The sequence below is a fragment of the Euprymna scolopes genome, chromosome 14 (genome assembly GCF_053919585.1).
Source record: "Euprymna scolopes isolate OS-2025 chromosome 14, ASM5391958v1, whole genome shotgun sequence".
Classification (NCBI taxonomy): Eukaryota; Metazoa; Mollusca; class Cephalopoda; order Sepiida; family Sepiolidae; genus Euprymna; species Euprymna scolopes.
In genome coordinates, this window is record NC_136495.1 from 81,790,849 (window position 1) to 81,805,185 (window position 14,337).

Sequence of the window (14,337 nt, forward strand, 5' to 3'; positions counted from 1 at the left end):
TATATACTAAGCAGGAATTGAGCAAGAGGGATTACATGGGGCGTTCTGTTCCAGGGTTTTCATTTATTGGGGCGAGGGAGGGTTCGGACGTTAGTTAAGCAAGCAAGTTATGGGGTAGGTATGGGTAGGTAGTTGTAAGGCTATAATAATGGATTTCAGAATATCAATATATGTTATGTAATATGTAGCAATAATTCTAGGTTTTCTTTGTTATTAGATATGCAGGGGGGGGTATAAGGCAGTGGTAAAAGGTAGGGTGGCAAAGTCTTTTGAGGTGTATAACAAGACAAAGTAGAGTTTTGGATGTGAATGATTGGTGTGATGGAGTAATAGGGGGAGATGTACTATTAACAATAATAATAAAATAATGACAATAAAAATAATAATAATCATAATAATAGCTAAAAAGGTAAATAAAATTAAGGGATAGAGATAAAGGCAAGGTCAAAAATAACACATGAAATACATTTAAGGGATGAAGGAATAAGAGTGAAGTAAAAAGAAAAAGAGTAAAATAAAAAAAAAATAAATAAAAATAAAGAAACAAAAAGGTAAAATAATAGAGATAAAGAGATAAATAACTAAGTTGAAAATTTAGTTCAAAGGGGGCAGAGTTGGATAACTAGAGTGTATGCATACAAGAATTAGGCACAAGAGAGTAATATACATACACACATATATATGTACACACTATATATATATGTGGGCTTAGCTGGCAAAGCAGAGAGCTCGGAAGACAATACCCCAGTTGGATAAATCTCCATGACTGGAAAAAGTCTGCAAAAGTCCACAATATAGTCCTGAAATTCCCGACTGCAAGGACCAGTGATCTATGTTATTTATGAACAAGCAAGATATAAACAGCGGAATACATATATGCTCGTTTATAAGCGAGAAAAAGGTTTGTTCCTGTGTGTTGTTTCGGTGAATTGTGTTATTCCTAGAGAGATGCGGAGGAAAGAGACATTACCTATGTCCATTAAAATTTCCGTGTTTGTCTTGTATGTTCTGTTACATGGTTCCGTGGATGTTCCTTAGTTAGTGCTGATAAAATGTAAACCTTTTTCCTCTTTTGCGTATGGAGCAGCAGAATCGGGTCTGGGTTCAAGAACTGTGTCGGAATTAGTGAAAACGTCCAGTTGCTTTCAATTCGAGTGAGAATCAGATTAAGTTAGTAGTGGCGACAAATAGCTGGGTGGGAAGAAGTAGGAGGAATACTCTAAGCAGGTGAGTGGGGGTGGTTGGATCAACCTTAACTGATGGTCATGAGGTGGAGACGGGAGTGTGAGGGGCGATAATGAGGGAATGAAGGTCGGAAGCCCTTATCGTGAATTATTTTTCAGTAAATTTAAATATTTAAATATAAATATTTCTGGATTGAGTGGGTTAGTGTTATTTTAATTGCATAAGTTTATATGTGTTGGTTTTATATTATGGGGAGGGGGGTTAAATTAGTTCAATTTGTGGGGAGGGGAGGTTGTAAGTGGGAGGGGCGGGGGATATTTAAAGGTTCTAAAATTTGGTTTAAGGTTTGAGGCCCAGGGGAGGAGGGGATTTCTAAGTTACTTTTCATTAAGCTTTAGCTTTAAATTGGTGAGGGAATATTCTTGGTATAACTTGTGCTAATTGCTTGTTGGGTTGCAGTTTAATTGGTGGAGTTAAGTGTTAGATTTTGCGGAATGAGATTTGGTTAGAGATAATTGTCTGAGAACCTCTGGGTAAAGCAGTTGCAGCGTTAGTTTGATCTTGCCAGGGAGCAGGTGGTTCAAGGTGGGGGTTTCTTGTATTAATGTTATATAAGCGTTATATATTCAGAGAGTGTGCTAATAGTTTATATTAAAAAGTTAAAGTCTTTGTGGCGGTAGCAGCGGAGACATAGGTCTTTGTGGCGATTGCAGAGGAGGGGGAGGATATTTGGGGTGTTAGCCGTTTGGTAGGGGTAAGGAGCAGCGACGGCAGGTGTTATGTTTTTGCATGGTTGGCGTTAGAAAAGGTAAAAATTAGTTCCTGTCTGACGGTGTTCTTTCAGCGGGGTTATTTGCATTTCCGCATTTAAATTTTCTCTTGTGCCTGCAACTGCAAATTATCTCTTGCTTAGAGTTGAGAATGTTTAATTTATTAGGTGCCGTTATAATTTTTTTGTTACAGAGTAGGCAGTATTTAGAGCCTGGGCCGTAAGATTTGGATTTTCTTAATATTTTCCATTTTAATGAGAAGTTTATTTTGTTTTGTTTCAAATTTCTTACTAGGTTAGATAGGGTTGTCCCTGGAGAATGATTGTAAGTGGTTTGAAATTTGTTTATTTTATTTAGACAAAGTTGCAGTTTTCGTTCAGCTGTGGTTATGTATTTTGATCTGTAGCTGATGTGTAAGTCGTCTACGTATAGAGCACAATTAGTATCAGGGTTTATGTTTCAATGATTTTATTTATTTTTATGTTGAAAAGGGTGACGGATAAGATGCTACCCTGAGGTATCCTATTTCTTGTCCTTTTTGGGCTGAGACTGTGCTGCCTAATCTTACTTGGAAGTGTCTGTTATTTAAGAAATCGCAAATGAATTCTGGCATTCTGCCCCTAAGTCCAAGTTCATATAGGTCTTTTCTAATGCCATATTTCCAAGTAGTGTCATATGCTTTTTCTAGATCGAAAAAGATTGTTATTAGGTGTTCTTTTCTGTCAAAAGCTTCTCTGATGAATGTTTCTAATCGGATTAGTTGTTGGATTAGGGCATTTAGTTCAGTTTCTTTTATTCTTTCATTTGGTGGGATGTATAGTGAACAGAATGTTATTGTTTTATGGAATGTTACGGTTATTGCAACAGCTTGCATGTTTGTTTCTAGGTTTATTTCACTGTGTGGGATGTTTTTGTTTATAAGTAGTGATGATCCTCCTGTAGCTATGTTTGAATTCTTGTTTATGTGGTTATATGAGCAGTAGTGTTTTATATTAACTGTATTATCTTCTTTTAGGTGGGTTTCTTGTAGGGCAATTATAGCAGGGCAGAAAGTTTTTATAAGGAGTAATATTTCTTCAAAGTTGGGTTTTGTTCCTCTTATGTTCCATTGAAGTATTTTATGAGCCATGGTTTGTCTTTTTCTGGTTTTGGACTGTTGGTGTTTATGTCTACGTCCATAGTTTCGATGTTTGCTTGGGTGTTTCGGGTTTCAGATCGCGAATGGGGTCGCGGTGGGTGGTGGGGTCCTTATCTAGAGGTTGAGCGGGATCTGTTTATTTTGCTTTTATTGGTAGCGGTCTTGTGGGGTTCTTTTGGGGCCTCTTTATTTTTTATTTTTTCTGTCGTAGGGGTTGTTTCTATGGATGTTGTTGTTTGGTGTTTAATAGGTTTTTGTGGTAGAGTTTTAGTTTAGGGACTTTGTTTTATTTCGGTTATATTCTTTAAGTTATATTCTTTAAAAAATCTTTACTTTCTGTGATGGTTTGTTTCATGTTTTTTTTTAAGTCTTCAATTAGTTCTCTCATTTCGTTGAGTAATTTCATGAATACTTCAATTTGGGTATTTGAGGGATTTGTTTTTGTTGTATTATTATTTGGTTCAAGGTTAAGCTGTGTATTTCTTTTTGTTATCTCAGAGTATTTTGTGTTTGTCTACTCATTCTGGTTTGGAGTTTTTCTACCCTTCTAATTAATTTTCTTGTTCCAATTCAGAAATCTTTTAATAGACAACACGTCTATTCTCAAACACATTACTAATAATCATTAACTTGCAAAATTAGAAACATTTTTTTAAACAAAAAAAATATAAATAAAATAAATTTTAGTAATAGTAATCTATACAAGTTGAGGTTTCTGATGCACTGACACTGATATTTAAAGCCTACTTTTTCTTTTTAAAAATTACTACAATGAATTTCTTAATATACTCAATCATGAATATGCAAGCAACTTCATAAAGGTTAACTAATTTGAGTATTCCTTTAAAAAACAAATTAATCATTCATTTTTGTGGTATCTTATTGGATGATTGGTTTCATTTTAATAATTTAAACAATAGTTTGTAGATGATGTTTAATTTCTTCAATACATTTTTATCACTAGTATTTTTGCTAAGTCTACTTTTGATAGAGTTAAGAATCTATTATTTTATGATTGATGAGAGAATGGTTAGACTTTGGGTTTACATATATTGGATTAGCGTTATCTTGAAGTATAGCTCATTAGTATTTTTATTTAAGTTACATCCAAGAAATTAGTCATTTTTATTTTAGCTGCTATTTCTAGGCCTAACTTTTTTCTAAAATTTTCCCCCTCGATCTTGTCAGAATCTTAACCTAATCCATCATCTCTATATAGTCCAATATCGATATTCTCAAATATATTTATGCATATACAAAATGAATAACACTACAAGGTCTGATGCCTTTGCAGAGTCCAAGATACCCATGGCCAGATCAAAGGAGTTTGTCATTTTTGTTTGGTTGTTATTATTGATTAATACTGGTCATCTACATTTTTTAATTATGTGGATTCCATCTTTGGATATATCAGTATATATTTCGGTAGACTCAAGGGCAGTGTTGAAAAGTTCTTCAGATATTGGTTGGATAGAAGTCCACGATGTCAAATTGTAAGAAAGTGTATTTGTCTTTGTTTTTTATACTTTAAAAGCAAGCAAATGCTTCGGCAACATTCATCTACTGATTTAATTTTTCATGGGGATGAAACACGACAAATTCTGTATAACATTATATATATATATATATATATATATATATATATATATATATATATATATATACACACATACATATATCCAGTTTGTACATAAGATAGGTTCCAATAAAGTTAAATAAAACTAATAATTAAATTCTAAATAACATGTAAAAAAAATGTTATAGCAGATTAAAAAAAAAAAAATTACCGTTGAGAAGTTTTAATTCCAACTTTAGTTTTTGTAATCTGACCAACAACTTGATCAATATTATTGGAAATGGCATCAACACGTGATTGAACTGCTTTAAGTTTGTTTCCACCAATGTCCATAATTTGTTTGTGCAATCTGAAAAAGAAAAAGGACAATAAAATTAAGTTTGGATAAATACATGGAACAGACAGCTAATTAATGAAGCTAGATTTTGTCTAGTAAGGGATTCTGCCTATTTATTTGATACATTATCCTATCAACTGCTTTTAATATGTCAAGAGCTATTGCTCTAGAGAGGAAGTCCCCATTGATAGATTCAATGATCATGCGGTATTACAGTTAGCACCTCAGCTGTAGATCTCACCAGACAGAAACCATATTGCTTGTCACTAAGACTATTTTTGCCTAGGTGGTATTACTATATTATTATTATTATATATTATTGCTATTGTTATATTAAAATGAGTTCAAGCAACTTACTCATGATGCACAGAAAACTAATTAGTCTCTACTGAGATGCAGAAGACTAATTTCTAGTGTTTTAAATACTAGGCAGAATAACAAGATTTTCTGAGGTGTTGGGAAGCAATTCTCCTTTAGGCATCAATGGAACAGCTTTGCAAGAATAAGTGCTAGTTTCGACTGCAGCTTTGTGAGTAATATAACTGGAATATTGTCAGGATTAGTTGCTTTGTTAGCATCAAGGTTCTTGATGAGTGTGGCAACATCTCGAGCAGATATGTGAATGTTGTTCACATTATCTTTGGTTTTTGAGCTTTTAAACCAACTGCATTTCAGGTGAAAACATTATGTACTTATGTACTATTTCGAAATTAGTTTCAATTCCAAAAATTAAAAAATAATCCAGTAGATATTCTGGGTCTAGTTTTTAGAAAAAAATCATCCACAATAACGGTCCAATATTCTGTATTTTGAAATAGTGGATTGTCAAATTTATCGATTGTACTTAACTCCCCTGGAAATTTGGAAACTCTTCCACATTATTTTCGTAATTTTTAGAATGGTTATTCATTTTTAGATGACACATAAATACGCAATGTTTTCATGCAAAATGCTTTGGTTAAAAAAAAATCACCAATCTACACAAGCACCTAAGCATTAAATGACAGAACATTAGTTTGTCCTTGAGGCATTATTACAGGTGCTAGTTCTATTCTGATTTTTAATTATTGTTCAATATATTTGTTTTTAAATGTTAGTGTTCTGGGTGCTTATTTAGAATTACACTTAATAAAAAAAGAAAAAAGTACAGAAAAATCTTTATGATGTATATACTCGTCACAGAACAAAGATGTCATATTCTAAAAATCATGTAAATTGATCAAGTATTTTTTTTTTCTTTAAGAAAATAAAATTTTATGATTTTTAGCAATTTATAATTTTTGGCAGACATAGCACAATCCCTAAATCTTGCTAGTCGAATTTTAACACATTTTAAAAAAAACATGGTGTCTCCCGATTTTTCTATCTCGGCATAAAATGTTATTTTCTTGAAAAAAAAAAAAAAAATAAAACAAATAAATAAAAAAAAAGAAGAAAAATACTAGATCAATTTATGATTGATTTATGAATATTACATCTTTGATCCAAATAAGAACCGCGTTGTGTTTTCTTTCCTTATTTCTGTTGCTAATAGCCACACAAATTTCAAATATCAACTTTATTTAATTTTAGCAAGCAAATATTTTTTTATCGCAGACAATATTCAACAAAAAGCATTTGAAAAGACTAAGAAACAAACACAGTTTTTATTTTATGAAAAAATATTTTTTGAAAGGGGCACAAATATTATTTAAGCTTAAAATTGAGTTTGACATTTTATGACATTATTCTTTGAAGACTAAATTCTCGCTTATTGTTCTTGCCATATCATGATGCCATTAGCAATAGACAAAGGAACAAAGTGTAATTATTCTGATGCTACACATAGTCTATTCTGTCTTCAGTCAATGGAGAAGTCCTTCTAGACTGAGACAATTTTTACTTTTGTTCCAATCCAAAGTAGCCCTTTTTGGGGGAATTGGATTTTCCTCACATTAAAAACTGATCTTGTGCCTAACTTTGCCGTCATAAGGAGACAAGTAAATAAGAATAATAGTGTGTATTGCTTATTAATATATAGTAGATTAAATAGCAATAGATGACAAACAGTAAATAAAAGTTTTTAACATTTTAAGTGTACATACTGGTCGACAACTTTCTTGATCTTTGAAGCTGCTGTTTCTTCTTTCTCATAAACTAAAAATAAACAGAAAATGATGAAACATAAAAATGAAGAATAAAAATCTTTTTATGCGATTTTTTAAAGAGTGAAAAGTAAGCACAACCACACTTTTTTTTTTTTTTAAAATTCTTTTTCACTTAAAACAAAGCATATTGCCACTTGGAATGTAAGGGGTTACTACTTGGGATCATGTCTAACAGGGGACTGTGGGGAGTTGAGCAGCAAGATGTCCGCTCGCATTACATTTAACAATTTTGCACGTTAGTACAGTCAGGGAAGTAAAAAAACAGAGGAAATTATAAAGTCTAACAATTCATGGGAAGAAACCATGAGAATAGACTTTCTGCCATTGAGGGACCTCATCAGTGAAGGGATGGGATTTTGCTGCTTGTCAGAAATAAGTCACGGGACACAATTGCTATCAGTTTTTCAAAGCACATTCCATTAAAGTACTTGTAAAACAGACACAAGGATGCAACATTGCATTGATAGGATAGAGGTTGGAGTTTGGTAGAGGAAGAGATTAGTGGTAGATGCACCAGCCCAGATGTGGCAATAATGCTCCATGCATGAGTGAATTGTGGTTGTCTAAAGATAGAGGATATTCTTTGGTGCAAGTGATTTTCTCATATTGGCATCAATGTATCCATGATATACCGAAACAGAATGTACAGAGAAGCAAAGATTCAAACAATATTTTATGCAACAAAAAAAAAAATTACAAAAGTTAGCCATCATGCCACAAAATACAAGTCCGACAAGAAAAAGGGTGCGTGAAGCATAAATTAAAATTAATTTGTTTACACATAGGATGTATGAGCCAAGAGTTGTGTCAACGTTGGTGTCCACAAGAAGGATCGACATTGAAAGTGGTAGTCTTTTTAGATAAAAATAGTGTGACTTCCAAGGGACCAATCACATCCTCTAAATAAAAACAAATTGCATCTAACATAGACAATCCTATTCCTACACCATGATCAAAAATGGTATTAGCTTTGAATTGGTGGCAGAGGATTTTATATAGAATTAACTACAATCATCTAAATGTAAGCTTTTGGATTAAGATATTGAAGAGAATGCGAACGGTTTTAAAGAAGTAAAAACGAAAATAATTAAGACGATAAAAAAAAAAATATGGAGGTGATAGTAGATAGCCAAAACAATAATTGTTCATTTGCATAGAGCTTTCTCTATGCAAACAATTAATATAATAGTTATAAGATAAAAACTTAATGTAAGTGTTGTATACAAAATACTGACACACTCTTCCTTATACAATGAACTCTTCTGAATAGCTTATTAACATGGACGATGCTAACTTCAACAAGCTAGGTTATTTCCTCATATCAGGGATGCGAGAGGTAGATGGAAAAAAAAAAAAAAAAATAGCCGAAATCAGGATGTACTTTCAACCTAGTTAAAAATCTTAGACTTCATAACAAAATTAAGAGAGAGAACTATCATAAGAGTAAAAAGGAAGACAAGAAGAGGAAGAGAGAAAAAAAGAGAAAGACAGATAAAGTGAGAAAAGAGGAAAAGAGTGAAAGAGAAATAAAATCCAACTAAATAGCTCCAGAAAAATGATTTGGCAGAAATTGTTTCCTTTAGAAAAAAATGACAAAGAAGCAGAGATAATCTTTAAAAAATCCTTATTCACATCCCCTCAACATTACCACAGAGATGTGAAGAAGATACTGTGAATTAGGGACCATATATACAGAGATCCTGTAATTAGGGAGTAGAGTAACAAGATGCCTATTCACATTACATTTAAATTTTTGCATGTTAGTAGTTGGGGAAGCACAAAACAGTGGGAATTACAAATTCTACCAGTTCAAAGGAAGAAACTATAATAGAAGGCTTTCTGGCATCTAGAGAATTCACAATTCATTTAAATTAAAAAAAAAATATTTTATGTCAATACTTGACAAGAATCGAAGATGTCATATCCCAAAAATCACATAAATTGATCAAATAGGTTTTTTTTTTATATAAAAGAAAAAACTGTTTTTTAAACAAATTTTAGCGATTAATTATTAATCATTGCAACCATTACAAGACTGATTTTAAAATCTTGGTATTTTGAATTAAGGCACTTTTTCACTTCGCCATGAAAAAGATTTACTGTTACAAAAAAAAAAAAAAAAAAAAATACTAGATCAATTTATGTGATATTTGCAATACAACATTTTTTTACCCCACATGTACATCAAAAAGATTTTTCTGTATTTTTGATTTTTTTTTAATTAGGTTAAATTCTAGACTTGCACCAAAGAAAATCTACCGACACTTTGTAATAGGCACACAAAGTGTTAGTTTTTGTATGTGCCCAAACATGCATGTTTTCGTTTTGATAGTAATAGCAAAATGTCATTATTCAATCCTAATGTTTTATTACATATCTTTTATTTGCAAAAATATTTGTTCATACAAAGTTAAAATTTTTTTTTTAAACCTTGCTACGAAGATACTGACATAAATTTTTTTTTCTTTTTTTGTCTAAATCATTTTAAGAATTTAACTAGAAACTATGCTTTTGTAGTTTGAGAAAGAATAACTTCGAAATCCTTCGTATAATTAATGAAGCAAAGTTTAAAATGTTTTTTTTTTTTACCTTTTTTATATTCATCTACTTTTTCCTGCAGAGATTTCAACTGCTTTTCATCTGGAGCGGCAGACTTCACTTTCTCCTTTTGTTCCTCAATTTGTTTTGTCAGCAACTTTTCTTGTTCTTCTAAAGTCTGAAACAAAAAGGATCACTGCCTTTCAAGAATGAGTAAAAAAAAAAAAAAAAACAATGATCATAACAGGTTTGAATAAAATCTCATACGATCATTATATGATTATAAGTATTCAATTTAAAGGCAGATTAACTTATCAGAAAGGAGATGATGGTTAAGGATACAAACTCACAACATGGGTTTGGTTTGGTTGTTTTTGTTTAACTGCATATCAACCTTTTTCAGGTTATTTAATGCCAAATTCAGTAGTTTAGAAAAAGGTCTATGTTTTTGAATTCATAGGGTTTAGTCGGGTTGTTTTGTAGAGAAAAAAAAATTATTTTATTATAAATTTTTGCAAAAAGTCTTGTTACTCCCAAAAATGAGAGTATTTGATCCAGGCGGTTATTTTCGAAAATGTTCTTCATATTTGTTGGATTTAAGATATTGTTTTCTGGCATTATGAGTGGCTCTAGATCCCACAAAAATGTGTTTGATGGTACAAGTTTTTTGACAGAATGGGCATTGTTATTGTTCCTCTTGTTTCAGTATGTAGGAGTGTGTGAGTTTTATATGACCAATATGAATTCTGGATATGACAACTTGTTCTTTTCTTGATATTCTAGTAGTTGGTTTCTATTCTTCCAGAATAAGTTTAATTTAGTATAATTTGTTATTTATGTTGTTGTTTCATTGTTGTTGACATTTTGCATGAAATAGTTGTTTGATTTTGGGTTGAAAGTCAGTATATGGGATGTTTATTGTTTCAGGGTTCAGGTTTAAAGCTGATTTGGCTGCTAAGTCGGCTCTTTCATTTCCTTTTATTCCAATGTGGCTTGGGATCCAGCATATAATTATTTCTTTGCATTTAGATGAGTCAATTCTGTTTAGTAGTTTAATGATTAAAGGGTTTTTGAGTTTTTGTTGCTCAGTGATGTTAGAACAGAAAGTGAATCTGAGAGTATTAGGAATTTCTTATGTTTACTTTGTTCTAAAATGTTCAGTGCTAGGCTGATGGCACAGGTTTCAGCAGTAAAAATAGAGCTTCTGTTGGAAGGGCCTTTTTTAGGGTTGTTTCATTTGATATGGCAGAACATGCCACTCTACTGCGGTCTTTGGAGCCGTCAGTGAAAATGTGTAATGTGTAGTCAGGGTATTTCAGGAGGATATCACAGGCTTTTTCTCTTGGAAGGTATTAGGGTGAGTTTTCACTTTTAGGAGTTCATTTAATTTTAGTATCACTCTGGGTTTTTGGAGAATCCAAAGGTGGGGTTTCAGCCAGTATGTGTTCTTGGATATTTTCTACAGCCATTTCTGATTCCTGTAGTATTGTTTCCATTTTAAGTCTCAAGAGCCTTATGATTTTTCTTTTTGCTTCAAATTACTCTTTATATATCGAATTGAATGTAGCTTCATATGCTGGATTACTTTGATGTGCTTCTAATTTAGTGTAATATTGAGCAGCCAGTTTGTGACTCCTTATATTTGCATGAATTTTGTTAGCCTCTGCATGAAGACTTTCACCTGGGAATGTTCTAAAAGCTAAGTGCTAATCTCAGGCCTCCATGACATTTAGGTAGGACTTTCTGGCTGATTAGTATATAAAACGTAGTCTAGTTTTAATCTTATCAAAGTCCTATATAACTTGATTAGGAGTTTCATAATTTTTAAGAATGCATTCATTTGCAATTTCTAGTAATGTTTCTGCAAAAAATTTTACAGTGTCGTTGTCTGACTCTTTGTTATTCAACCTATACATTTTTCTTTGTATAGTTGCCAGTTGCCCTTAGTTTCTATCAGGGAAGTTTTTCACTGTTGAGTTTTGGGCTTTCTATCAATATTGGAAAATGATCACTGTAACAAGTGTCGTCATGTACTTTTTCATTAAAGTCCATATACAGTGATGGGTCACATAAGCTTAGGTCAATGGCTGATTGATTTCCGCCAGTTAGGATGATGTGTGTAGGTGCATCATCATTGAGAAAGCATATATCATTTTTCGTTGATAAACTCTGCCAACACTTTGCCCTTTTTATTAGTGTCTTTACATCCGCATAGGATGTTATGACTATTGAAGTATCCTAATATGATGAAAGGTTTAGTTAACTGGTCAATCAGTTTTTTCAATTCATTTTTATCTATGTCATCATTTGGTATGATATATAGAGAGCATATCGTCACCGTTTTATGTAGGGTGGCGTTAATGGCAATTGCTTGTTTGTTGGTTGTTATGTTTATTTTGATTGATTGGTTATTTTATTTATGGCATATCAACCTTTTTCGGTTATTTAATGCCGACTCCAGTGATTTGGGGGTGAGTGGGGAAAAAAACAAAAAAAACCTTCAGGTTCTTACAAGTATTAATTTATTGCGAACTATTATTTTCATCTTTAGTTGTTTCACAACGTTTCGGCCAACTAGTCCTCTGGCCTTCATCAGGTGGTAACCGTGACGGATAGGAACTTGAATCTCCTAGCTGCATTCTCAGTAATCACTGCCATCCGTAGTTGTCGTCGTCGTCTCACCACATTTTTGGCCAAGTAAACCTCTGGCCGGCTTTAAGTAGGACTGAAACCGCTATCTTCAGACAATTCACAAAACAACTAATAAAAATGAGAATAATAGTCCGCAATAAAATAAATTTATATAAATAATAATCATCTCAATGAATTCCAATTAAAATAATATATATACCATTCGGTACGGACCCGACCATGGAAGATCATATAATAAATAAACGTGGATTTATGAGATCAAAAAATCCAATCTTGATCACCCTTCGGGGCCCGTGGCGCAATTGATAGAGACGTTGAATCTCTACGGTTCCAAATGAGAATTGTCTGAAGATAGCGGTTTCAATACTATCCAAAGCCGGCCAGAGGCTTATTTGGCCAAAAATGTGGTGAGATGACTACAACTACGGATGGCAGTGATTGCTGAGAATGCAGTTAGGAGATTCAAAGTTCCTATTCGTCGCGATTACCACCTGATGAAGGCCAGAGGAATAGTTGGCCGAAACGTTGTGAAACAACAACTAATAAAGATGAGGATAATAGTCCGCAATAAATATAAATAATACTCATCTCAATAATGAATTCCAATTAAAATAATATATTCTTACAAGTATTTCTTCAGATGTTTATGTTGCTTGATTTGGCTGTAGTCGTCAGGATTTTTTGTAGATAGATGTTTGCTACACTTGGTTTGTATAGTTTTATCATATATTAATGATTTGTTTGTTGTGTGTGTTTAGATATTTTCTCTATGTTCACATTTGTTGTAATAAGTGTTTAGATTTTTGTCGTATATTCCAGTTTTTTTTTAAGGAAGTCCATAATTTTTTTGGTTTCAACTTCTTTGAATATTTTTTTCTAATTTTCTTTTGTTGAAATATTTTCCTCTTACAATTTTTTTTATTTTTACAATCCTCAAATATATGTTTTATAGTCAGTAAGTATCCACATTGGCACTTTGTTGTTCATGTTTTAATAAATAATTGTGGGTTAGATGTATATGTCCTATGTGGTCGGTTTAGTATGACTTCTCTTCTGTTTATTATTATTTTTTTTGTGTCCATTTTTTTAAGATTGGTTGTTATTTTGAAGAGTTTGTTTTCTTTATTCAGTTCCCATGACTGTTGCCATTTCTCTTTTAAGTGTTTATTTATTGGTGGCTTCATGTCTGTATAGGGAATTTTGAGATTTTTATCTATGGTCATTTTTAGGGATGACTTTGCTGCTAGGTCAGCTCTGTCTCCTCCTTTCATACCTATGTAACTTGGTATCCAGCAAAGTATGATTTCTTTTCTTTTTTCTAGATTGTTTATTTTAATAATGATATTTATTATTAGGGGGGTTTCTAGTTTTTTCCTTTTTAGGGCTATTAATACAGATAATGAGTCAGAGAAGATGATAAATTTTTGGTTGTGGTCTTCTGTTATAATATGAAGTGCTGTCTATGGCAGTTGCTTCGGCACTAACGATAGATGCTTCGCTTGGTAATCTTTTTCGCTTGGTAATCTCATTCTTTCTTCTGTTATTGCAGCGATGCCGGTGCTTTTTGTGTCCTTGGAGCCGTCAGTGTAAATGTTTTGATGGTTTGGAAATTTTTCTTTAATTTCTGATAATTTTGACAGGTAAGTGTTGGGGGTGTGTTTTTGCTTTAGGGAGTTTGTTGAGATCTAGTATTATGTTCGGTTTTTGTATAGTCCATCTATTAATTTAGTTTTGTGAATTTAGTGGGATATTTGTTTCTTTAATGATTTGATTCATTCGGAGCCTGAAAGTCTTTGTTTTGTTTTCATTTTTGCTGAATAATGTTCTGTATGATGGGTTTAGTGTGCAGTTGTGGGTTGGGTTTAAGTTGCAGGATTTTAATTTGATGAGGTATTGTATAGCTAGCTTTTCTCGTCTTAGTTTTAATGATGGTTCATTTGCTTTTACATAAAGACTTTCTACTGGGGAGGTGGGGAAGGCACCAAGTGCAAGTC

At 32.5% G+C, this 14,337-nt stretch overlaps 1 protein-coding gene across 3 annotated transcripts in view; it reads right to left on the reverse strand.

The window, feature by feature from the left end:
• Positions 1-14,337, reverse strand: part of LOC145293127 (structural maintenance of chromosomes protein 4-like) — a 96,394-nt gene that overhangs the window by 22,448 nt on the left and 59,609 nt on the right. For all 3 annotated transcript variants that reach the window (XM_080139529.1, XM_080139530.1, XM_080139528.1), the window contains exons 19-21: positions 9,743-9,869; positions 7,091-7,142; positions 4,881-5,018 (exon numbers count right to left, since the gene is read on the reverse strand). In XM_080139529.1, coding sequence (XP_079995655.1) covers positions 4,881-5,018; positions 7,091-7,142; positions 9,743-9,869 — 317 coding nt within the window. The remainder of the gene's footprint in view (positions 1-4,880; positions 5,019-7,090; positions 7,143-9,742; positions 9,870-14,337) is intronic.